The sequence below is a fragment of the Neofelis nebulosa genome, chromosome 5, assembly GCF_028018385.1.
Source record: "Neofelis nebulosa isolate mNeoNeb1 chromosome 5, mNeoNeb1.pri, whole genome shotgun sequence".
NCBI lineage: Eukaryota > Metazoa > Chordata > Mammalia > Carnivora > Felidae > Neofelis > Neofelis nebulosa.
The window spans coordinates 46,056,263-46,081,977 of record NC_080786.1 but is presented as its reverse complement, the minus strand read 5'-3'; the positions used below and the strand labels follow the sequence as shown (position 1 = coordinate 46,081,977).

The following is a 25,715-nucleotide window of genomic DNA, read 5'->3' as shown; positions in this document are numbered from 1 at the left end:
ATTTTGTGATACAACTTTTTCTTCACATTTGAATGGGTAAAAGTTGGGATGCAACTAACGGCATTGTATAACTAATGATATTTTAAAATTATAAAACCCATTTTTCGGGAGGATTTGCTTCAGCTTCTGCCTATCACTTGGGAGTACTGTCAATCAGAATTTTTTGGGTCACACTGAATTCAGACCTCAATCCCACTTGAACTTGTGGTTCAAATTCTCAGGGGAGACGTTTTTTTCCCTCCAACCAGTGTCAAGGTTGAGACATGCGCATTACTTTACGGTCCCTTTCTGCACAAGTTTATTAAACTCATTCCAAGAGTATAGCTTTGGGTATCCCAGTTCTACTAGATTCCCTGTCTTTGGTGGTGTTTTTTCTTTCTTAATAACACACAAAATGTCAGTTGCATCTCAAGGTGAATTACTGATAAGAGTCCACCACAGAGACTCATCAGATGATATCCAATCCAAAAACTTAGGACAAACTTGCTAATAATGAAGACAAATGGAACAGGTAAACATAAATAGCCTATAGTTCCTAGATGAGTAAGTTAGAAACAAGAATGTGTCAAGGGGAGGAACGCTTTATCTAAGGTACGTAAATATTTACATCAAATAAATGAAGGATAGCTCTCTGGATTCGACAAGAGACAGAATGAAATATCCCTCTGAAATATCCTAGCTATGTAACTCCAACTTCACAGCTTCATCAGACCAAAAGTGTCAGAGATAATTTTTTGAATTATAGACCCCTCTAGGAATCTGATGAAAGCTATGGACAGCTCAATTTTACTTGTTTCCACCCCCCCCACCCCCCCAGCACATAAAAGAAAATCTGCCTTCAATCTGCATAGTCTGTAGTTAAACAGTGAGTGGGGAAGCTGACACACACTTTTAGGATAAAGGCAGCCAGTCACCCTCTCGTGAACCTTTGTGAAAGGGGAATGACATTCCGCAAAATGCACCCTCCTGCCCATAACCTGGTAAAGGCACTGACACAGGAAGATCCTTGCCGAGTTGTAACTACATCACACCGGTTTAGCTCCTAGTGTCAACTACACGGGGCTCCTTGGAACTTGGCGATTCAAGTCTCGGGGCCTCTTATTTCTTAAGACGGCCGAGGGCCCCTCATGCATTGCCCCCATTCCCAGCCGCAAACCTGGAGGAGTCTCTGCTGCTGTCGAACCTGCGGCTGTCTGGTTCTCATTGGGTCCTGAGGCAGGGGCACCGAGGGGAGGCTTGGATGCGTGGGAGTGAGCACTGCATCGATTCCTCCACCTACCAGAGGGCTCTGCTGAAGCGACTGATGATTTAGTCTGGTAAAAAAATAACACAACTTGGTCTCACACCCAGGCAAATGTTTCAATAAGTAACATTAATTGAGCGTTTACTCTGGAGAAGTCACAGTGGTGAGAGTCTGAAATGTATTATTTCATTTACTCCCCACAGCAGCCCTTTGAGGTCAGTTTTATTATCCCCATTTTATTTATTTAAAACTTTTAACTGAAAGATAGTTGACGTTTATATTAGTACCACATATTCAACAATTCCATACATTATGAAATGCTCACCAGAATAAGTATAGCTACCATCTGTCACCAAAGTTATTACCATATTATTGACTATATTCCCTATGCTGTACTTTTTGTCCCTATAACGTATAACTAGAAATCTGTACCTCTTAATACCCTTCATTTATTTTGCCCATCCCTCTGGCCTTTTCCCTCTGGCAACTACTGATTTGTTCTCTGTATTTATTAGTCTGTTTCTATTTTGTTTGTTTATTCATTGTTTTGTTTTTTAGATTCCACATATAAGTGAAATCTTATGGTATTTGTCTTTCTCTGACTTCAATTAGCAATTATACTTTCTAGATCTACCCTGTTGTCTGTCACAAATGGCAAGAATTTATTCTTTTTTATGGCTGAGTAATATTCCATTCTGTATACACACATTTTCTTTGTCCATTCATCTACTAATGGTCACTTAGATTGTTTCCATAGCTTAGCTATTGTGAAATGATGCTGCGATAAACATAGAGGTACATACATCTTTTTGAATTAATATTTCTGTTTTCTTTGGAATACCCAGAAATGAAATTACTGCATCATATGGTTTTTCTTTTTCTTTCTTTTTTTTTTTTTTTTTTTTTTTTTGAGGAACCTTCATACGGTTTTCCATAGCAGCTGCACCAATTCACGTTCCCACCAACAGGGCACAAGACTTCCCTTTTCCTCCACATCCTTGCCAACACTTGTCATTTCTTGTCTTTTTCATACTAGTCATTCTCACTGGTGAGAGGTGATACCTCAATGGAAGGATTTCCATTTCATTATCCTCATTTTAAAAATGAGAAAATGGAGAGCTAAAGAAGTGATTTCCCAAAGTTATTCAGACAGTAAATAGCACAGGTAGGATTTAAACCCAGAACGGCTGCGCTCTGAAGTTCAAGTTCATAGGCAATACACTTCGCTGCCCCTTACTAGAAAAATAATAAATACAATGAATGTTTTTCCAAATTTATTTATTTGCCCAAATGTGCCACCATCAACCATGCCAACGTTCTAAGCACTAACTACTTGGTGTTGATGTGCAGCCACTGATTTTAAAACACGGAAGCTAAGCGGCTGTCTAGTATTAGTGCAGAATTTTGCATGAAAATTCCTTCAGATGAACGCTATCCGACAGAACTTTCCACACTGCCTGAAATGCTCTACATCTGTGCTGTCCAATAAGATAGCAACTGGCCTCCTGGACCAGCTACATAATTTCTGGGTTTCAGTGTGAAACAGAAACACAAGGTTCCTTGATCAAAAACAAGTAGGATTTTCAAGAACGTGACAGGAGAGCATTCAATTAAGCCTGGGGGCCTTCTATAGCACAGCACACCATGTGACTGCACAGGTCACACACTTTCAGAGTTGGCTCTGCTTGGCGGCATGTGGCCACTGAACACTTCAAATGTGACAGGTGTGATGGAGAAATTAAACTTTTCATTTAACTTTGATTAGTCTAAACTTAAATAGCCATGCATGGCTGGTGGCTACCATGCATGATGTCTATGGGATCCAAGTACAGCAAGAATGGAGAAAGAGTCTTTCACCATCCTGTTTTGCCAACCATACCTGCAGCAGAAAAGGGGATGACAAGATAACAAAACTCTTACGGGCACCATGCACAACGAGTATTCCAATCACAGACTTTACAGCTCCAAAGTATCCCAGTCAGGCAATGCTAACAATCATCACCAATTTTTTCATAGTAAGATATTGTTAGCCAAACATCTGTTTAAAAGAGCAGAAACACTGGAGCTAACATATTAGCATTATCTAAACTATTACATCCATACTATGGCAGATGTGAGTCAAACCTCAGAGGCCTTGAATGAAATAAACAAGATGGGGCACTGCTGATTTTGATCCTCTGTCTGGATGCTACTAAAAATGAGATGACACAATGCAAATTACATGCAAATATGCAAGCTCATAAAAACAATTATAAAGCGCCACGCCCTAGACAATGCATAACAAAGACAAGAATTTGAGTGTCTACTATTGAAATCATTATTTCTACATGTATCACCTCTGAGAGCTGGTCAAGGGCTGCAGGTACGGTGACGCCTGCTGCTGAACATAGCCACTGGGCTGCTGCTGCATCTGTCTGAGTCTTTCCATTAGCGCCGGGTTGGAATGTGTGGCCGGATAGGTCCTGGAGTTATAGCTAGGAGACAGGACCACGCCACCAGCCTGCTGCTGAGGGGTCTGCTGCAAAGGCATCTGCGTTCCATACATCGTATAGCCCTGGGGCATGGTCTGGAGGTGTGGGCACAAGGAGTAAAATTAATGTTTCAGTAAGCACCACCTTTGCTATCACTGAGTCATAGGGGGCAAAAACAAACCCAGAAGGAGCTCCCTGAAAGCCACTGTTCTCTAAAGCTCTTATAACTCAACATATGAGGAGGACTACTCTGGAAGCAAGAGGCTAGCAAGAAAGCTATAGAATGAACTAGGTGGATAATGATTCACCAGAAATTTCAATTAAAAATAAAAATGAGGGGCGCCTGGGTGGCGCAGTCGGTTAAGCGTCCGACTTCAGCCAGGTCACGATCTCACGATCCGTGAGTTCGAGCCCCGCGTCAGGCTCTGGGCTGATGGCTCGGAGCCTGTTTCTGATTCTGTGTCTCCCTCTCTCTTTGACCCTCCCCCACTCATGCTCTGTCTCTCTCTGTCCCAAAAATAAATAAAAAAACGTTGAAAAAAAAAATTAAAAAAAAAATAAATAAATAAAAAAAAATAAAAATAAAAATGAATCCTCATTTGGGTTAAGAGATCAGTTTTACAATCAGTTGCTTGTTTTGAGGGAAAGAAGGATATATTTCTTTATAGAAATTATCAGGCAAGCATCCAAACCTGAAGTGCACAGATAACATCAATGTTCAACAGATCCCAAGCATAATTAATTTCATTTCCAAAATTAGAAAGAAAAGCTATCCGTGTCCAATGTACATTAAAATTATAGAGTACGCTTTCCTGATACGGGACTATACCTCCTTGGGAGCTGATGAATTTGCCTGTAGTGACTAACCAGTTACCAAAACAAACAAACAAACAAACAAAACCCAAAAAACCCCAGACCAACCAATACCTTAACCAGAGAGTAAGGGTATAACTGGGGAATATTCGATATCCTCTAGACCTGGATGGGCTACACCCTTTTTTCAGCATTCTACCAATACTCTGAATATTTAACTTTTCTATTCAATATTACTATATGAGTGTTTATATCTTAACACCTAATGTAAATAAAAAATGTAATAAGGTTCTGCTGGGTGACTACAATTCATAGAATGGAATGCTAATTTAAGAAGAAACCTGCTCTTCAATCCTCAAAGAACCACATTCTAGGGTAGTTTCACGGCTCTGACTCGGAAGACACAGTAATGACTAATCAACTTCCAGCTGACAGGATGCAAGGATCTGGCTGTGGGGCTCGGCACGTCTGAGAGCCAATCTCAGATTGCCTTTCATCTGTGGGCATAGTGTGACATGTTAGCCCCACGAGCTGTCTTGCCAACATCCCCGGGCTCCTAATTATGAAAGGGACAAAGTAAAAGTATACAGAAGCAGAAACAACAAAATTACTAGAAAAAAAAATAGCTCAAGAGTTGCATTATATTAAGGCAAGTCCATCATTTGTTGAGTGGCTACCATGGATCTGGTGCTGTGCTGGTTCCACAGGTTCTTAAATTCTCACAATGCTCATCTCTATTTGACAAAGAAGGAAACCAAGACAGAATAACATGCACAATGTTACATAGCTAGAGAGGTGTCAGGAATTGTGCCAAGGTCTAATTCCAAGGCCAATTACCTTCTCGCTCTACCATGATTCTCTGCAAACCTATCTTTCAATAGGATAAATTCAATCGTGAATTACATCAGTATTTATTATAAAGTAACATAAGTACTCTGGGACTGTTAAGCATTTCAACACCTACCATCATCGTTAATAGAGTGATTAGATTTTTAAATCAAGAACTCTTTAAAATGTTTTATGCTCTTCAAATCATTCAGTCCGAAGGTTTGTTCATCACTGGTGCTGCATTTTTTTAAGTTGTCAACTCCAATCTATAAGCAGAAGTACTACCTTCTAAACCCCATAAGGGAGCTGATATCCTATTCACTTGGTTTCCCACTTCAAATAAACAACATTAAAAATCCCAGCGGCATCTACAAGGCAAATGTGGGTACCTGTGCTTGCTGCAGCCCTGGATACTGGGGGAGCTGAGGGGAGGGCCGTGCTTGTGCAGCAAAGAGAGCAGCCTGGTCCCCTGGTGGGCCCTGGAAAACAAAGCCAAAGCAAACTCTTGATCATAACAGCAAGAACTTGATTTGCACTCCTGGCTAAGAACCCCAATAACCCATGACACCAAATCTTATTAGATGACTACAGAATTTGGAGTTTTCCAAACAGCATTAAATAGAACTTTTTTTATGTGTGTAGAGACTATTAAACTTATCATTTCTGCCAAAAACTATAGATGTCCCAACAATAATACATACATTAAATACAAGCCAAAATAATCAACGGTCTACTTATCAGAGAGGCTCTGAAACAGCTCTGCTGTATACCCCAGGATACAAATGCCACTTTAGAGTGAAAGGCATGAGGCTGTGTGACATCTGAAAGCATGGAGTTGTACCATTCTGTGCCCATAAAAAAAGAGAATACGAGGTACAAATTTCATTGCTTTTTAATGAAGGTTCTTCACGGTGACCTACCAATTGTCTATTTAACCATGTGGTCAAGAGATGAATTTGCATCTCCTATGACTAATCATCAATTAGAATAACTATCAATAAAAATTCACAATACATGAACTGCAAATGTAACTCTGACAATAATAAAATAAAACCAATTAACATCTGCTCACCAGTCTTAATTTAATACATGTTTTGCCCTTTGAAAAATAAATCTAAGAGCCACTGTATATGTTTTATGTTATGGTGTCAGAAGCTATTTCATGGAAGCTTGCAGTAATCATCATGGAAAGAGGTCTAGCTTCCAACCATCCCTAGATTTTTACAGCACTTACTAATTACACAGAATGGGGTTTATTCCAAAATATTTTACTCTTGTCTTATAGATGTCCGCATTTTTCAAAAGTGTTAAATTATAGTTATATAAAGCCATTTAATGTGCTTGGAAAGTAGTGTAGATTTTTCTAGCAGGCAGAAAGTGACAAGCATTTAGCTTTAGAGGGTGAACACCAACAATTATTGGACATCTATTCTATGCCAGAGACTGGACTTCTTGTTCTCACCCCCATTTTCTCACAATAAATCTGCAGGGAAGAGAGTATCGTCCTCACTTATCATCTTCAGATAGAAGAAGCCAGGCTCAACGAGCTTAAGCAGCTTAGCAAGCTCATTGAGCTAGAACAGGCAGAGCTATTATCTGAACGCAGGTGAGTCTGATCCCTAAGGCCAGGGCTCTTTCTGTTAGGACAAGATGTCTCCATATGCAATATCAAAAATGAAAATATTTAAATCCTCGCTTGGTACTTATTCTTTACGGATATATACCCTTTAGAACTCACTCCAACAACAACAAAAAAACAAGAGATCTATAAAGACTTCTTACTGAAATGCTGAAACGAAATCCATATATTATTTAGTAAAATCCTTTCTCGGTTCCTCATATAAAATCACTGGAGGGCATTTATGAAACTTCAGCCTTTCCTAAGGTGACTATCCACCCATATATGGACCAAATACAAAATTTCTGAGAGTGCGTATAATAGCTTCAACAAGAATCTACATTTCCAGAATAGGGTACCATGAAGATATCCTCAGGCTTTAGCTGGTTAATCTAAGTGCAACTGTGTCTATATTTACTCTATATGTACTTGAATCTAAGGAAAATATCCCAAACTCCCTCTATGAAAACTCATTCCATGGCAGTGTGACCATCCAGGCCCTACCACTATTCCCCTCCCAGACTATTTGAAAGGTTTTTGATTTTTCAAACACTATGCCTAGAAGTCATTAAATCAACCACTTCCTTAAACACTACTCCTTAAATCAGTGCTCCCGGACAGTGTCGTACAAAGTCCCTGCAAGATACGATTTTGCTTCTTTGTGGGGGACAAATATTTTCATATTATCATTTTTACAGAAGGGGGAAAAATAAGTTACTTATATGTTTGAGTTAAAGTCATGATATCCAGAAGTGGTCTACAATTCCCACATCCTGCTTTGGTTTAAAAGGAAACAAGATGTGATCTGTATATGACGGCTACATGCAGATGCATAAAGATGTTCTCAAATTCTTCATTCTTCCTTTGCTTAGTGAAGAACCCTATGCAATGAACTATGACTTACATGTGGAGAAACCTAGAATACTAATAAGGTAAATATCTGAGTTACCGTGCAACACTTTTATTGACAAGTTACAGTTGCAATCATGGACATTAAAGCAATATGAATTTTGGGGCACCTGGGTGGCTCGGTCGGTTAAGCGTCCGACTTCGGCTCAGGTCATGATTTCGCAGTCCGTGAGTTTGAGCCCCGCGTCGGGCTCTGTGCTGACAGCTCAGAGCCTGGGGCCTGTTTCAGATTCTGTGTCTCCCTCTCTCTGACCCTCCCCCGTTCATGCTCTGTCTCTCTCTGTCTCAAAAATCAATAAACGTTAAAAAAAAAATTTTTTTTAAATAAAAAAATAAATAAATAAAAAAGAAATATGAATTTAAAACTATTCTACATAAAAAGAAAAATCACAAAATTAACATTCAAGGAAAACCACTAACTTTTGAAGAAGAGAAAGGGATAAGAAATTTCAGAGACAGGTTTTACACTGTAAAATTCATGCATTCTTTGTTAATCATTTTTTGCCTAAAGGGAAACTATTTATGGACATACTGTATACCTCCTACCTCCAATTTTTCCCCAACTTAAGTACAGTAGGTAATAATTGAGATACACAATATCATTCCTGGGAAAATCAAACACTCTGAGTTGGCCACCAGTCCCCATGTGCTATGTGCATAGCTGTATCATGTTTCCTTGAATGAAAAATATCCCATTCTCTCCCACCAAACTAAAATGCCCTATTTTTGTTTTTCCCGAGAATAATGCTAGAAACATTATGTCAAACATTCTGTCAATTTGTAGAAATAGTTGAATTTGTTGAATAAAGAATGAATAAGGAAAGTTCTTCAGTAATTTGAAAGACTTTACAAATGCTAACCAAGGGCCGTAATGTGGGAATAAGCAAGGATACTAAAGACGAAGATTTAGTAAGTTTCTTAAAGTTGGCAGGGGTAGTTTTGCTGCATCAAATCAAGAACAGACTATGTATTGTATCATCCAAACAAGGACAGCAAGGACAAGAGGTACAGAGTGGAACCATGCTTGGCAAATCAGGAAATATGGTCACCTTAGTTACACGTAATCCATTTATCTGTTATTTTCTGAAAACTTTCTAAGATTTATTTTTAAGCAGTTTCTAGCATGGTGTCTGGCATATAGTAACAGCTCAATAAATACTATTGAGAAAATCTAAGACTCAATTTAGTTTATCTGTTAACGAAGAGTTCTAGAAGTAAACTGGGATTTATATTTCAGCATATATTAGCTTACCAAGTCCTTTCCAATTGCCCCATATTTTTTTAGCACAATCTTTTATTTCAAAAATTCAGTTTTAATTATTAGCATCTATCATTCTAATGATTACTTCTTGTTACCTGCATCAATATCTGAAAATTAGCTCCATTTCTCCCTCTTGATTTATTCTGCCTAACTTAAACAATCAAAGGTAACATTAACTTCATATTTTTGCAAAGGATAATTCAAGAGGCTGGTTTTTGACCAAATATTTGTGCCTAGCCAGCTGCCATTTGCCTTTGAGCACATTACTGGAAGAGAAAATAAGACATGTTTGTGCCCCTGTTCAAGCCCCCATGGCTCAGATACCCAACTTACATGTGCTAAAGGAATAAACCACAATTAACTGGGAAGTTCTGATAATCACATACACTCAACTCTACATTGCTCTCTGAGAAAAATTCCTACGTGTGTTCTCTCAAGTTCATTTCTATGCATTTTGCTTCATGCTTGCTTCTACAGAAGAAATGTAAATCCAACGGATTTTCAAAAAAAAAAAAAAAACCCACTTTCTAAAAGATTCTTAAAAAGCTGTGTTATTCAATAGTAACTAATTTTCCTGGCCTTTATAAGAACAACTCTCTCTTCCTGCTTTATTTGTAACTAGACAAGAGAAGTATCTGAACTCAAAGAGGTGTTGACTCAAAGTCCTTTCGCATAATTTGAAATAATTTGCATAACTTGAAATAAATGCATCCAGTAACTTTAAAGTTCTTGGTAAATCATCATTTTCATTCTTCTGGGTCTTGTTCTCTTCATTTAGCAATTACTCCCTCTTAGTCAACTGAACAAATGTGAAGACCTCTTTCCGAAAGAGTTGGTTAATCCTACAATAGGCAGACAGTAAGCATTACAATCAGCAGCATCTCAGGAGCAGGGATTTTTCTATGCACTCAGTTCACTAGCAATGATTTGAAATCCCTACTTAGTAACTTTTCAAGGGTGTTTCAGTGTCTCAGAGAGACAAGGTGTACCTGAAAAACCACAGCCAGATTTTGTGACTTTCTGATAATGCTGATTGAAGGATAATAAGTCAGTGGGTGATGTTTTATGAGTCACCTAGCAAAAAGGGTTTTATTTGTTACTACTAGTTTGGAAGGTACTGAGTAATGGTGCCCAAGGCTAAAACAACACATGGTGTGAACCAGAAATTATGGTCATAACATCACACTGGTGTATTTTGATTACAGACAATAGACACAGAGAAAATTCTATAATTACAAGAGGTCCAGTTGACCAGTTATGCTTGAATCTTTTATAACACTTTCATATAAAATTAAAGTTGGTTGGGAATCAACTAACAGTAACATTAATGGCTGGAACAAACTGAATCATTCTAAAATAAACACCTCACACAATAATGAACTTTTACAATATATTCTATTAATATGCCCATAAATGATGAATATATGATTGGTTTAGTATATACGTTCGTGACATTCTTAACCCTGGAGAATATTAAAGGAAAATAAGAATGGTGAAAAGGACAGCACAGATACATATACACATTTCCATTATTTTGGATGAAAGCATAGAACCTGTTGACTTTAATACTTGACAAATATTTGGTGTCAAAAAAAAGTAAAATCAACGATTGATGCAAATTTTCTTTTATCCAAATTACATTATCATCTGAACAAAATGCCCAATAGCAAACATAAGCTATCTCCAAAATATTTTTAATTTGATAAAGTTTAATTCAAGTTTTTTCAATAAAAACCTCACCTGTTCTCTGTATACCACAAAGCGTCAAGAAAAATTGACAGAAAAATGGATTCTTTTCAGAAATCTCCAAACTTTGCTGAATAGCTATGAAAGAAATTGCCTATATAACAAGTATTTAATAACCTAAATATTTTCAGAGTTTGAATATGCATTACAGACATTTTCACCAACGTATAGAAAATGTTACCCATTAAAATTGGCAGTGAAACAAGTTGACTTACATTCACATCTGAGATGTGTGCTCTTTTTTAGTCTAATGCTTCTTGGGTTTATGTTGTGGGTTGGCTACCTGATACAGAAACCTATAAGTAATTTAATGCAAAACATGCATTCTTAGCTAGCCCAGGCAAAGCAGCAGAGGTGAATGTCTTATGACATGCATGCACAAGACCTGTGCTTGAAAAAACACCTTCTCCGTACCGGAAAGAAAATAGAGATGATGCGTTCTGTTGAGAATTTCAGAATAGCCAGTGGCTGGGATGTGATGAGAAGGGTATGTTTCATAACCACAGTTTTCATTATCTTGCACTGGCCTATGAATCAGCATGCCATGCGTTCCTCTGCTAATGATGTGAATTACCACAAAGGGAAGCAAGAGCTCAGGAAAAGATGCGTTCAAAACTGTAACTGAGATGAAGGTGCACGAACTGGTCTATGTTCCCAAGCCCAGGTCATGAATGTCCATTGGTGTCTAAACCGTACACATAAATGATGAAAATCATGAGGCAATCAAAGGAGAAAACTTTCAGAAATAAATCCCATTAAATCAAACAGGGCCGATGCATTCATGATTCTGTGTTACAGTCTCAAACATAAACCAAGTGAATAACAGTGAAATGAAGACTATAACTTTTACCAACTATAGAGGAATAACCCACTTCTCACTTTGATGTTCAAAGAGTAATGCTACAAAAGTTTACTTAAAAAAAAAAAAAAAAAGAAAAGAAAAAGAAAAAGGAATGACAGCGGGGGTGTTACCATTATGTTGTCAAAGTCTTCCAGAAGGGAGACAGCAGAGTTACAGAAGTCCTACAGAAAGGGGACAGCAAGAAAACGGCAGACAATACAGATAAGATTTTTTTTAGCCTAGTGATGTGGGTAGCCACAATACATATATAACAGTTCATTTTAAAACAATGTTTCAGGGAGTCAAGACTTAAAAACCCAGGCCCTGCAGAGGCTTTATTAATTCATACACCAAACACTGTACTATAGACTGGACATAAATGGTAATATTCATATAATGGAAGAGCACAACCCAGAGGTTAAATGCAGACATAAAAGAAGCAGAGGAGCTATCAGACAGACACTTACGGTAACTAAGGGATGTTGGAACTCCACTGTGAGCAAAAGGGGTGCCAGAGGCCTTCCTGGCCTACAGTCAGTGGGAAAGCTCAGAACACGTGGGGCACATTAAACGCAAAAAACATTAAGTGAACAAGTCAGTGGGGTCATACATTGTTGGAGGATGAAATTAGCTCCATCCTCAGGAAGTACAAATGAAAACTGGGCATTATGTCAATCACTCATTCAATCGACCAAATCAGACAACAAATATTTACAGGGCCACCAGTGCTTACAAAGGAAGAGGGAATCTGGTTTAGAAAAACATCTGATTTGTTTCCCCAAAAACATTGGGGAAAATTCCTATTTCTCAGGAAAATAATTCACTTGTTTAACCACTTTTATAAACGGAGTACAAGTGACATTTGTCTAAGATGTTAAACATTTTCTGCCCACTGAGTTTTAGAGATAGAGATAAGGCAAAGGATTACCAGCCCTAATAGGAAAAAGTATTTTATTATACTAAGGACTAAAAACTATAGGAAAAATTCCCCAAGGAAGTATCTCTTCTCACTATTTTAGGCATAGGTATATAATTCATGGCAACTGTACATTTGTATTTGGATCCGACGACCATTCTATTAATCGTCCACTCTCATCACCCCCTAATCTTGTCTCCTCTCTCCTAATAATCAAGCTGTGTACACTATTTTCTAAACTATAGGGACCCAATCATAATTTCAGCAAATAAAATGTACATCTTCCTCATCATTCAAAAAAAAAAAAACAAAAAACGGAGAAATGCCAGATACTAATAACCAAAGCACCCACTTCCCTGGACGTGGTCGTTTTCCATCCAAGGAACAAAATAATAGGGCTCGGGACATATTTACTAGTTCAGGGGTTTTCTCTGAAGTTCATTTTTGCCATTGAGATGTGTTTAAATTATCCACTCTAGGAGAATGCATTAAAGGTAATTACTACAACTAACAATGTGTTCCAATAACGCTATTCTGCCTACCTTTAGCAAATAAGAATAAAAGTATTGTGAAATGCGCTTATATTATCAGGAAAATTACAGAAGGGAAACCTTGACTAGCTAATACAGTTAAAAAAAAAAAAGATGGCTAAGTTCACAGATAATTGGGATATACAAATTTAAATGTCATAATATGGTACTGTTTCACCTGCTCTGAATGAGAAAGTTACAATCTGACAACATCAAGGGTTGGGGGGAGATATGATGAAAGAAGAAAACTCATTTATAACTGAGGAGAATCATCACCACGTTGGAAATCGAACAAGCATTTCCACTTGGAAGCACATACCCTAGCTCTCTCCGTATGTGCAGAAGAAACGTAAAATATGTAACATAATAGGGGCGCCTGGTTGGCTCTGCGGTTAAGCGTCCGGCTTCGTCTCAGGGCATATGATCTCAGGGTCCGTGAGTTGGAGCCCCGCATCAGGCTCTGTGGTGACAGCTCTGAGCCTGGAGCCTGCTTCAGATTGTGTCTCCCTCTCTCTCTGCCCCTCCCCCGCTCTCGCTCTGTCTCCGCTCTCTCAAAAATAAATAAAGATTAAAAAAAAATTTTCTTTAATGTAACATAATGGTAATATAGCATTAGCAGTAAGGAAAAAATTGAAAATAACTTAAATGATCATCAACAGGGGAATGGACAAATATTAGATCAATATCCATAATGGACTAGCATCAAGCAAGACAAATGAATAAAACTACATGTGACAAGCAGATATTCAAAACTTTAAAGATATTCAAAAATTTAAAAAGTTTTAAAACAATAATATATGTGTGAAACCATCATATTAAGTTTCAATTCCGAAAGTAATATATGTTTATGTTGATGGTTGCAAAAATATACAGAAACATAAAAACATTCATGAGAAAGAAAAACACTAAATTTACGATAGTGATTACCTCTTTATAGGGAAAAGAGGGAAACGAGAGTACACATACTGTTTTATTTTTATTTTCTTAGATGATCTAGACCAAATATGGGTGGAATTTTTCAGGATTATTCAGTAAAGCTAGGTAGTAAATCCATCAGTGTTCGTTATGTTTTCTATTCTTGTATGTTTGAAATACACCACTAGAGAGGGAGGGAGGGAGAGAATAAAGGACTCAGAAATTCCAAGGTGATGCCACATCCCTAGGGTAGGAGATCAATTACCATATAAAGGGTGATCATTCAACTTAAATGGGTTTCATCAATCCAAGAGGCAAGTTTTCAGGGTGTTACAAATTCACTTTTGCCAGGGAGCTCACTGCTCTGGGAGGCTCTGACTCAGTCATTGTTCTTTTAGTAAGATCTAATTCCTTCATTTAGATACACACTGATGGCACCTGTCCTGTGGTTAATAATGTAATGTTCTTAAAGTAACCACTAGCTCTAACTGGGCACACCATTTCTGTCCTCTGTCAGAAATCTTCCTCTTCAATGTCATCAATATCCATATGATTATCTGTATTCTACAGATACAGATACAGATATTATCTGTATCTATCACCAATTGCCTTCTTCCAAATTTGTCTCAGCCAATTTAAACTACATATATTGTCTTTCTTTAAATAAAGACAATTAATAAAGAAAGCTACATATATTGTCTTCCTTAAAATAAGTTGGCTGGTGTTGATTATTACAAAGAACAACAAAGGGGTTTTGTGCACTAAAACGGGAAAATTAGGATAAAGCTATACCACAAATCAAGGCAAACAATTAAGTCCTTTTCATGGATCAAAACTTAAGGATGCCCTCCAAAAGCCCCTTCCCTAGAAGACTGATACAGTGGGGATGAGGAAAGCAAGTTCCTCCTGTCAGAAGAAAAATATTGGCTCTAAAAAAGAGACTGGAAAACAATTTAAGCAGCATTTTGCATTATTTTCACCAATATTTTAGATTTTGTGATGCTTCCCATAGGATATGCAGAAAATATAACAGCGATATTTTTAACACTACAGTTGGAATTATCCCCTCGAAAGTTTGTATTACAAAATTAGACAGTAAAAATATACCACTTTAAGAAACCAAAATGGCTATGTGGAAAAGTAAACAACATTCCTTCTTACTGGCCTCTTCCATGGGCAGCCACTGAGCACCAGTCTTATTAGGGACAATTAATATGATGATACAAGTAAAGCATTGGATGTGCTCTTAATTCTCTTTTCATCTGTTTTTAGGAAAATAAAGATTTTTATGTGATAGAGATGTCCTCTGAAATAATACATCCATAAAATGATACTAACAAAACAGCAACAATAAGTATGACAGCTAACATTTTTTGAGCACTTACTATGAGCCGGCCACTGTTGTAAAGGGCTGTTACATGTATTAAAACATTAATTTCACAAGAACTCTGTAACGTAAATACTGCATTGGCTCCACTGTATAGATGAGGCTATGAGGCACAAAAGGGCAACATAATCACGGCACTGAGTCCCATTTAGATAAGGGACATCAAGTAAGGGATGGGAAGCAGATCACTTTTACTTTCCTGGATGAAGACTAACTAAAAACAATGAAAGCAAGTTTCCTTGCCAACATATCTTTATACATACTGATAGGTAGTAAAGCTCTAAGAAAATACACTCAATTACAACCATTACATCAGATAATGTGATTAAAAAGACTTAACAATATCCATGCTATTCAAGCATTTGTTTTCTGGACACTATACCAATGTCTTAATACGTTCTTTAGGAAATATAAGAATGATCCATAACAGAAACTTCCATGACCAACTGAGGCTGATATTCAGTTTCTGCAGTGGACACAGAGTTAATTTATAATGGAACTGAAGTTTTCTTGTGCACCATCTAAGGCTGGATGACTCCTATATATATCACCTTGTTTCCATTAAGATGGGAAGAGGCAAAGAGGGTTCCATAAGGTATGAGACATATCCAGAAGCCAGGAATTTACATCCTGTCATGCCCCAGCTAGGTTTTCAGAAGAACCATAGTAGAGATCACTGCTGGAAGCAGATTCTGGAAGCACTAGAAGGATGGCTGAGAGGAGTTTGTGGATAAAAATCAGACTGCTAAGGATTAAGGCTACTAGGAAGCTCTAGGATCCTGGAAATAGTTTCCCAAAACACACATTCGTCTGATAAGCCTTTCATAAATTTCTACCCTCTGCTCACTACCATGTAAACATGATACAGAGTATAAGACCTGATGTCTGAAATTCTCCAACATGTTTGTTACACTTAAGTTAATGGATTCCCAGAATTAGAGAATTGCTAAGGATAAGAAGATCAATGATTTCTATTTCACGAGAGAAAAAGATATCACAAGTGCTTATGTAGCTAGAGAGAATCACATTATGTGTAGGCATTTAACTGGGTCCTGGCCAAAATGAGAATGAACATTTCTCCATCATTTCTTATCACGAAGGACGTAAGTGAGTACTTATTAGAAAAACAACTGCATCCAGAACCATATATTAAAACAATTTATCAACATCACAAATAATTCCAAATCATTCTGCTCTTATTCTAGTTTTTTAAGGATTACCACAGAATTTTTTTCTGCCACAATACCAGATTTAACTAGAATCCAGGTATATTAATAGTTTGTACATGAGAGGAGAGGAACTAACATTTCCTCAGGACCGCCTAGGTACAGGCACTCTGACAAATGCTATGTATAATCTCACTGACTTTGTGTAGAACCATTCAACCATACCACTGCACCATGCATGTACGTCTCTTCCTTAAAAAAAATGTTATCTCCCCTCAAATATCTAACACTTGAAGAACGGTAAGACAAAAAGGGTAACAGGAAGGGCGGGTGGCTTAGTCGGTTAAGTGTCTGACTTCGGCTCAGGTCATGATCTTACGATTTGTGGGTTTGACACAACGTTGGGCTCTCTGCTATCAGCACAGAGCCTGCTTTGGATCCTCTGTCTCCCTGTCTATTCCTTTCTCCCCCTCAAAAATAAACAATCATTAAGAAATATAAAAAATAATAATAATAAAAGAGTAACAAGAAAAAGAAAAAAAGGGGAAAAAAGGAGTTAGCAAAACGAGTCAGAAAAAGAGGAGTGCCTGGGTGGCTCAGTTGGATAAGTGTCCGACTCGATTTCGGCTCAGGTCATGATCTCACGGTTTATGAGTCAAGCCCCGCATCAGGCTCTGTGCTGACAGTGTGGAGCCTGCTTTGAATTCTCTGTCTCCCTTTCTCTCCACCCTTCCCTGACTCATGCTCTCACTGTCTCTCTCTCTCTCCATAAAAAGAAACAAACAAAAAGGAGACATAAAAAAATAAACTTATTGGAAGGCAAGTTTTACTTAGTTGTAAATTAAATTAAAAGGAAACTGAATTCATGCTGTGGGGATGGTTACTCAATGTACAGCAAGTTTTTTGTATAATCTTGACAAAGACTTGAAACAATACTATAATTATTTTTGTTCATCCCCAAGAATAGCTAAAATCCTACTGAGGTTTTTAATGGCTCACGTTTTAAAATTGCTGCTTATTTAAACAAAATAACTGTTTCTTGATATCCAATCCTCATCATTTCTGTGTAAGAAGCAACTCAGGCCCCTTACCTGACACCCAGGGAGTCTGAGCAGTTGCTAGAGGTCTAAGAGAGACAAGCATGCAGTGACTGGGCTTTGCATCCCCATACAATTGAACTAGTTTCCTCTTTCCTGTCCTTCTTATAATATAGGTAAAAACAAAACCATTTTTAAGAATGTATAACTAACCCTCCCACCCTCAAACCCCCAAATCACTAAGTGGATGGACTGACTGCAAAAATGTCCTAAGTTATATAAGGGACACATGCCTAGAAAGTTATCCAAAATACAAAGAATATTTGTAGAAGCATTAAAATTTCTTGCTTATCTGAAAGTTTTATGGTTTCTTTTAAAGCAGGATACACATGCAGATTGGCTACTTCCTTTGAGGTTCAAGAAAGTACCTAAATCACAGCGTTGTTGTGGGATATTGTGGGATCTAAGATAACTAACACATTTAAAGGGCTTAGAAATGTTTTGGCAAATAGTAAGTGCTCTACTGGTGTTAGCTGCTATTATCATCATCACTAATATTTTTTAGCAAAATTGCAAAGTACAAAAAGTATGTAGAAACTGGATTAAAAAAAAAAGTCCCAATCTCACCTCCTTTTCTATTTTATTTATTTGTACAGACGTGTGGGCTTCATGAGCCAATACTATGCTGTGTATGATGGCCACCATTGTCTTGTTAAACAATCACTGTCATCTCAAAAGTTAAAGACAATTGAGTTAGAAGGCATAAAAACAGCAACATAAATTCAAGAATGAAATTGAAGGTATCTATACACTGACTATTATTTGTACTATATTCTTTGCTATAGGTCTTACTATTAAGCACATACTGAACATAGAATCTATGCAGGGAACTACAGGGAGAAACCTAAGAACCATCAGGATTTTAGAGATACAACTTCAGGGTAATAAATCTACTAAAAATACATGAAAGTAAAGCTCGAAGGAGTACAGAATATGGTGCTAATTATAGGGAAAGAGGGCTCAGCGAGGGTCACTACAAGGATGAAAAACCTGCTGCTTCTAAGTGACTAGAAAGTCATCAGCCCTTGTTTTTGTTCTAAAGGCATACTTTTAATGAACTTAAGATACTTCCAAAGTTCTCATCTGATCAGTGATAATAGCAAAATACACGGGAGGAAAAGTATTTACAAGCCTGGAGGAGAGGCAAGCCTGCGCTCATATACGATTTCGGGGATACGCAGGCAGGAGGGATATGCCACATACCGCACACTCATCCCCAACTAGAGGCGCTACCAAAACACAGAGGACTCCATTGCTGGATCTGGACAAACCTGCTGGAAAGGTCGAGCCTGGGCTTGCCGGAGAAGCCGCTGCTGCTGCTGCTGCTGCAGAAGCTTCATCTGTATCAGCTGCTGCTGCGACGTGATGGCGTGGAGGGGCGGTGGCTGCATCATGGCCCCCGAGCGCCGCTGCAGCATGTTGGACAGAGCTTGTTTGGTATTCGTTGGGACGAAGGAGCCCGTGGGGTCCAATCTAGAACCACCTACCAAAGCAACCAGAAAGAAGGGCTCTCTGTGCGTGTTAATACAACACTTCTTCCTTGTTTTATCAAAACACAGGAACCTTACCTTCTAAGCCTTGGTGAGCAAATGGAAAATAAGGCCCGCCTCACCCCACATAAATATTAAAGGTCTGTGGAGAACTGCACAATTTCCAAATGATGGGGAGGAGTGATGTAGGAGTGAATTATAGTATTTCAGTGACTTCATAGAAGCCCCACTTCAGTTGATAGCCTGAAATCCCTGAAACAGACTCAAGGGTGTAATTTTGGAACCATGTGGGTTTTAAACCCTGCAAGGCCTTCAGGAACACATTACCTGCATAAAATGTACTGACTTCATGGTATATTTTGCCAGGTGTCCTAAGTCAGTCATAGAAACGCTTTTGTAATCTTAAATAAATTTAAAGCTCATGATATTTAAGTTTTGTGACCATAGCAAAATGAAAATGCCCCTTTTGTAGAAGAGACGCAAGAAATACTTTGAAAACTTGAAAGGCTTGGAAACTTCAAATACCATGACTCAAAGACAAAACACATCTTTTTTGAAGGACAGAAATCAAACAAGAAATGTTATTTGTAGTGATCCTTGAGAAACCAAAGGAAATCCTCAACATATTTGCATATATAATTTGTCAAATGCCTTTAAGAGTTTGGGAAAAAAAATTGTCAACATTTGCTGGCTTCAAACTAGGTGCCAATCCTTCATTTACCAGATTTTATATACTTTAATATATGTGTAAGAAAACCTCTATATAAATATCTCACAAAAGATGTGTTATCTTTTTTCTTTTAAACAAGTTGTATGGTGAAAAAAACATTTTAAAGTTGTTCACTTGAAAAACCCACATTCTTTTAAAGACACAAACCCACAGCCAGCAACATGGTTTATGAAGTCATTCAACAGCATTTGAAGAACATTTGGAAAAAAGAGGAAAGTCAACTCAGGTAACATACGGCAAGGTAAATTTTATTGAAGAACTGGAACTATACTAATACGTTAAAACTTAATGAGCTCATTTTACAGATAAAGGAAACTCTAAGGACCAGACTACATTTCACGTTGTTTGAATTTTCCTAACTTTCCTATAATTTTGTACCTTTGAGCCAACTAAGGAAATAAAGTAACTATCCCTGAAGCCCTCTGCATATTCCTAATTACTTTTCTCACCTTCTTTCTCTCACCAAATGTTATTCTGAATATGGTGTTTAATATTCCCAAACATTTCCTTATGACTTTACCAAACTGGCATGTGTACATGACAAAGAGAGACAAATTGTAGAAGGGCGAGTGGCTGGGTATATGTCTACACGTGTATACTGAGGGGGCATAATTCTTTGCATTTTAACTATATACTAATGAAAAGCATACTGTACATACTCTTCTGTAACTTCATAGGACTCATATTTTAAAAAATCACACATATAAAATCCCTATGTATCTTCATTTTCCTTAATATTTTTTCTTACACATCCTTAAAACTCACCTAATACCTAAGGTTCCTTAACTTATAAACCCTGCTTATAGTATTCTAGGGAAAGAGTATATGTCATTATAAAACAGTGAACCTTTAATTCATATAGCCCTGGTGTTTAAAAATGCTACAAATTCACAAGAACCTTAGAACTGAAAATATAAAGTTCAAAAGAGAGAACATGCATTATTTTCCACATTTATTATGGTCTAGTTCGCTCTTTGTGGTCTACATTCATTCACTCAAGAACCAATTTTTAAAAAAAAAAATTTTTTTTTAACGTTTATTTATTTTTGAGACCGAGAGAGACAGAGCATGAACGGGGGAGGGTCAGAGAGAGGGAGACAGAATCTGAAACAGGCTCCAGGCTCTGAGCTGTCAGCACAGAGCCCGATGCAGGGCTCGAACTCACAGATTGTGATATCATGACCTGAGCCGAAGTCGGCCGCTTAACCGACTGAGCCACCCAGGCGCCCCTCAAGAACCAATTTTTAAGAGCTTACTAAAAGCCAGAGGCTGCTTTAAGTTCTGAGGAGAATACAGTAAACTTAACAGAAAAAATGCCTGCCCTACCAGAGCTTACATTCTGAAAAGGGCAGATAATAAACCAGTAAGCAAGTAAAATATATAGTGTATAACCAAATGCTAATGCCACGGGGGAAATAGAAAGCAGAGGGAAACAGGGTTCAGGGAAGGGCTGTGGCTTACCATTTAAAACAGAGCGGTCAGTGGAAGCCCAGTGAGAAAATGGTATCTGACCAAACCCATAGGAGGGAGGCAGTGAGCCATGTAAAATACTTAAGGATGAGCACTACAGGCACAGGAGCCACCAGGCGCAAAAGCCCTGAGGTAGGAATATGTTAAGATCTTTTACTGAGCATGTCTGCTGGGTTAGATCATCTTCTGTGTGCTACATTTTCAAAAGTTTACTTTAGGGGCTCCTGGGTGGTTCGGTTGGTTAAACGTCCAACTCCGGCTCAGGTCATGATCTCGCATACCGGTTTGTGGGTTCAAGTCCTGCGTTGGGCTCTGTGTGGACAGCTCAGAGCCTGAAGCCTGCTTCAGATTCTGTGTCTCCCTCTATGTCCCTCCCCCACTCACACTATGTCTCTCTCTCTCAAAAATAAACGTTAAAAACAATTTTAAGTTATACTCTGTGTGTATGTGTATGATATAAACCTTATTTGATCACTCAAAGAAGAATGAACATTTTTATCCATTTTCTTTACTATAGTATCTTAGCACCCAAAACAGAGTCTGGAACATTACGAAGTTCAGTACATTTTGTTGAATAAATAATTGAATCCCCTACCCTATGAGGGTATATATTAGCATATCCATTTTACAGATAATCAAGCTGATGCACAGAGAAACTAAAACCCAATGTTATACAGTAGGAGAGTGGCAGAACCAGACTTGAACCTAGATGTATAACTTCCAGACCATCCCTCTTAACCTCTAATTTAGATGGCGAAATATGGATTCTCCCATGAGCCAAGAATAAAAAAATGTCTTTCCTAGGCCTCAAATGTCATACTTAAATTATAGTAAAAATCATAACATGCAGAGTAAGACCTCAAAATAAGCTACTCTGTTGAAAGAAGCAAATTTTCTTTTAGAAAGAAAATTAAATTCAGTTCTAAGAGATTTTTTTATTTAGGACATGTTCATTTCAGATATAAAATATACTTGGGCTTGAATTAAAGCAATACTAAAATTAGAGAGATGGTAGTTTTCCTTGTTTGATAACTCAGTCTACTTGCTGAACTAAATTTCTGAGATCCTTCATGGTATGGGCAATTTACAATTCATCGCATGAGAAAATAAAGATGCTTCACAATATTGACTAATTACTTAAAACACTGGTAAGAATTTTATCTCATCAAAACGTACACAAATTTCACAACATACAACTCTTATCAACTTTTTATCTGATATTGTACATTTTCATCAGTAGCTAATTTCCTTCTAACACTGAATGAAAATTCCCAACTCAGTACATAAACTAGTAATTAAAACCTTATTTTAACACTTGAGGAACACCCCCAAATTGGGCACATATTGGATTACTACTGTATACGCTCAGGTATTGTTTGATTCTTAGAATATTGTCATCTATGTGACAATCAAAAATATATTAAAAGGATCATTACAAAAATAAAATAAAACACCTTCATATTATTAGAAGAAACACCACTCCGAGCAGAGAGGATTACAGAAACGTCAACGGAGTACTCAGTTATGGCATTTTCTAAGTTTTACAGAGATTTCCAGTTAAACCCCAAGCTACTTGATGTCTCAGAGGGACCTGACTGCACTCTCTCTTCACATACCTGGAGTAAGAGATTGGTTCTGAAGGAAAAAACCCGGCTGCTGGGGCTGACCCATGAGGTTATAGCCCCATAAGGTGGACTGTGGATGGTGCAGCATCTGGGAGGAAATGGGTGAGTAGTTAGGAGGCACTCGGTATATGTTGCTCTGTGGATACTCCTTCAAAATAAAGAGAAAAGATAGTAACAATAAAGTTATTTAACTCCACAAACTATAGGTAATTAAAGCAAATTCCTCCTATCACATTCTTCGAGCCCGCTTCTATCCCAGTGGACAAGGCTGTTTTTTATAGAGGTGACGACAGAAGGCAAGAGTGTCAACATATTCTTTTGCAAGACACTCATTTGGGTAAAAACTTTAGAATAAGAAAGTACTTGGCTTCGACCCCTAAATCCCCACAGGGTGGCCTGTGCAGAGGTCTATCTCCAGAAGTGCATCTTTGACATGTTGAACTTCCTGGCATCCTAGCACCTGGTGCTCCCTGAGGGAGACCACCTGGGATGAGGAAGAGGATGAGGTGCAGCTCAGATCAACCAGACAAGCTGCCAGCCTGGAGCTGCCCGTGGCCATGCACTCAAGAAGACATCCGAAGAGGCTGTGGATGTCTACAGATATGCCATCCATGGGACGGGCCTATTTTTTAAACAAAACTTCGATGCCGACGGGATGGTCATTGAGTACACTGGTACTGTCATTCATTCTGTGCTGACAAGCAGAAGTTTTATGATGGGAAGGGTATTAGGTGCTACGTGTTCTCTATAGATGGCTTTGACACGGTGGAGGCCACAAGGCATGGCAATGCTGCCACTTCATCAACCACTTAGGTGAGCCCAACTGCCCCTCCCAAGTGATCCAGGCGGAGGGCCAGGAACACATCAACATCTTTGCCCTGCCCTGCATCCTGTGTGCTGAGGAACTCACCTATGGCTACAAATTCCCCGTTGTGAATGCCAGCAACAAATTGCCCTAAGACGATGGCACCAAGCACTTCTGTCGGTTCCTTAACTAAAGCCCCAAGGCTGCCCACCACACCCCCTGCTTCCATCTTGCCCCTCGTCTGGGGCTCCCTAGTCCCCTGCAGCACATGTCACCAGAACTATTATGTTCGGGGTGGATATGGGCATGCAGGTGGCAAACGCCATGCCTCTACCCCTCTAGCCTACCCAGTAATCGCTCCCTTGCTTCCCTGGGGACCCAGGATGTAGGTATTGTAGCAAGTTTCCTAAACACCTTTTTGTCTATGCACTTTTTTTATTTAAACCCCCTACTGTAAAGTTTGTCAATGTTTGGCGGAAAAAATGTACTTGGCTTCAGTGGGGGGAAGATGGAAAAGGATCACTTCTGAAGTTTGTTTTTAAAATAGTAAAAGCACGTCAATATTGACCACTGCCCACAGGTGAAAGAACATCTTCAGATGCTCATTCTCCAGATCATTTCATCTTAGGTCATTTTAGGAATCCTTCCTGATATGCTGGGTCTGGATGAGAATGAGGCCATGAAGACGCACAATACTTCAGGACCAGTCCCTGGCCTAGATGGTATCTTATTTCCACTATTCAAGCCAGTACGCAAATGAAGCAGACTCTCTGCCATCTGCTTGCATCCCATTTCCTGCACTTGGGCTTTGTCTTCCTTATGGGACATGCAAAGTCTCTAAGGATCACACCTGAATGTCCCAGTTACCTACCCACCCCGCTTCTTTTCATGTAGCCCTAAAGGATAAAGGAAAAACAAAACCTCAGATCCCTGAAATACAACCCACTAGAAAGGGACAGTTTCAGAAGTAGTATGGGAGGAAGGGATATTACCAGGGCTCACTTGGAAAATGAGAGGAATTTTCAGGCTTTTAAGAGGGTGTTATTCTGAAAATAACAGAAACTTATCCATGTAGACTAACAGCCTAGGAGTCCAGATTCTGGGGAGTGGCAGTCTGGACCTTATTAAGCACCTCTTCAAGACACAGGAATATTGGTAGGAAGAATATTGGTAGAAGGTATGAGAAGAGGGCACTACCATTCAATGGTATCCAAAAGCGATGGTCGTCTTCTCTAGAAAAATGTTAATCACCAAGCTATCAGCTAGGAAAAGATATGTTGTGGTTCTGATATAGGTAAGTGGTAATTACTAGACATGATAATTATTAGACATAACCCTAACCCTATTAGATAATTATTAGACATACAATTATGAATATATCTTCCATGGTACAACAAGAATACCCTTGCATTATGTAGAAAAATGTTTTAAATTCTCTCTCAAGTATTTTCTAGGTGAATTAATTGTAAAGATACCTTACACATTCATTCTATAAATGTTATAAAATTGTTCCCAAATTGCCATCTCAATGATTTCTGTTGTTTTCAAGAAAATGTTGGTAGAGGTAGGGAAGACTAATAGGAAAACAAGGAACAGGACTTTTTAAAATTGTGTTCATCTTTTATAAAGTCTGAAAATCTGTGAAAAAGGTAAAATATATAGGAAGTTAAGGTGAAATAGTAAAATATGAAATCTCAGAAACATCCTATTGGATATATTAGATGGAATGTTAGCTAGGGAAATGCCAATAGTTTTCCATATTAATCTACCGACATTATCAAGTGCTCAAAATATGATAAATATTTTAGACATGTCTTATAATAAAAATATGTAAGATGATGAGCTTTTACGGGT

At 38.2% G+C, this 25,715-nt stretch overlaps 1 protein-coding gene across 4 annotated transcripts in view; it reads right to left on the bottom strand.

Annotated features, from left to right (window-relative positions):
* MED12L (mediator complex subunit 12L) overlaps window positions 1–25,715 on the bottom strand; it is a 332,574-nt gene that overhangs the window by 17,717 nt on the left and 289,142 nt on the right. For 3 of the 4 annotated variants that reach the window (XM_058730222.1, XM_058730223.1, XM_058730224.1), the window contains 5 exons: window positions 23,048–23,204; window positions 19,013–19,224; window positions 5,745–5,834; window positions 3,580–3,809; window positions 1,157–1,313 (listed from right to left, as the gene is read on the bottom strand). In XM_058730222.1, the coding sequence (XP_058586205.1) occupies window positions 1,157–1,313; window positions 3,580–3,809; window positions 5,745–5,834; window positions 19,013–19,224; window positions 23,048–23,204 (846 nt within the window). Of the gene's footprint in view, window positions 1–1,156; window positions 1,314–3,579; window positions 3,810–5,744; window positions 5,835–11,861; window positions 11,913–19,012; window positions 19,225–23,047; window positions 23,205–25,715 lie in introns of all 4 variants that reach the window. The other variant, XM_058730221.1, reaches the window with a different exon arrangement.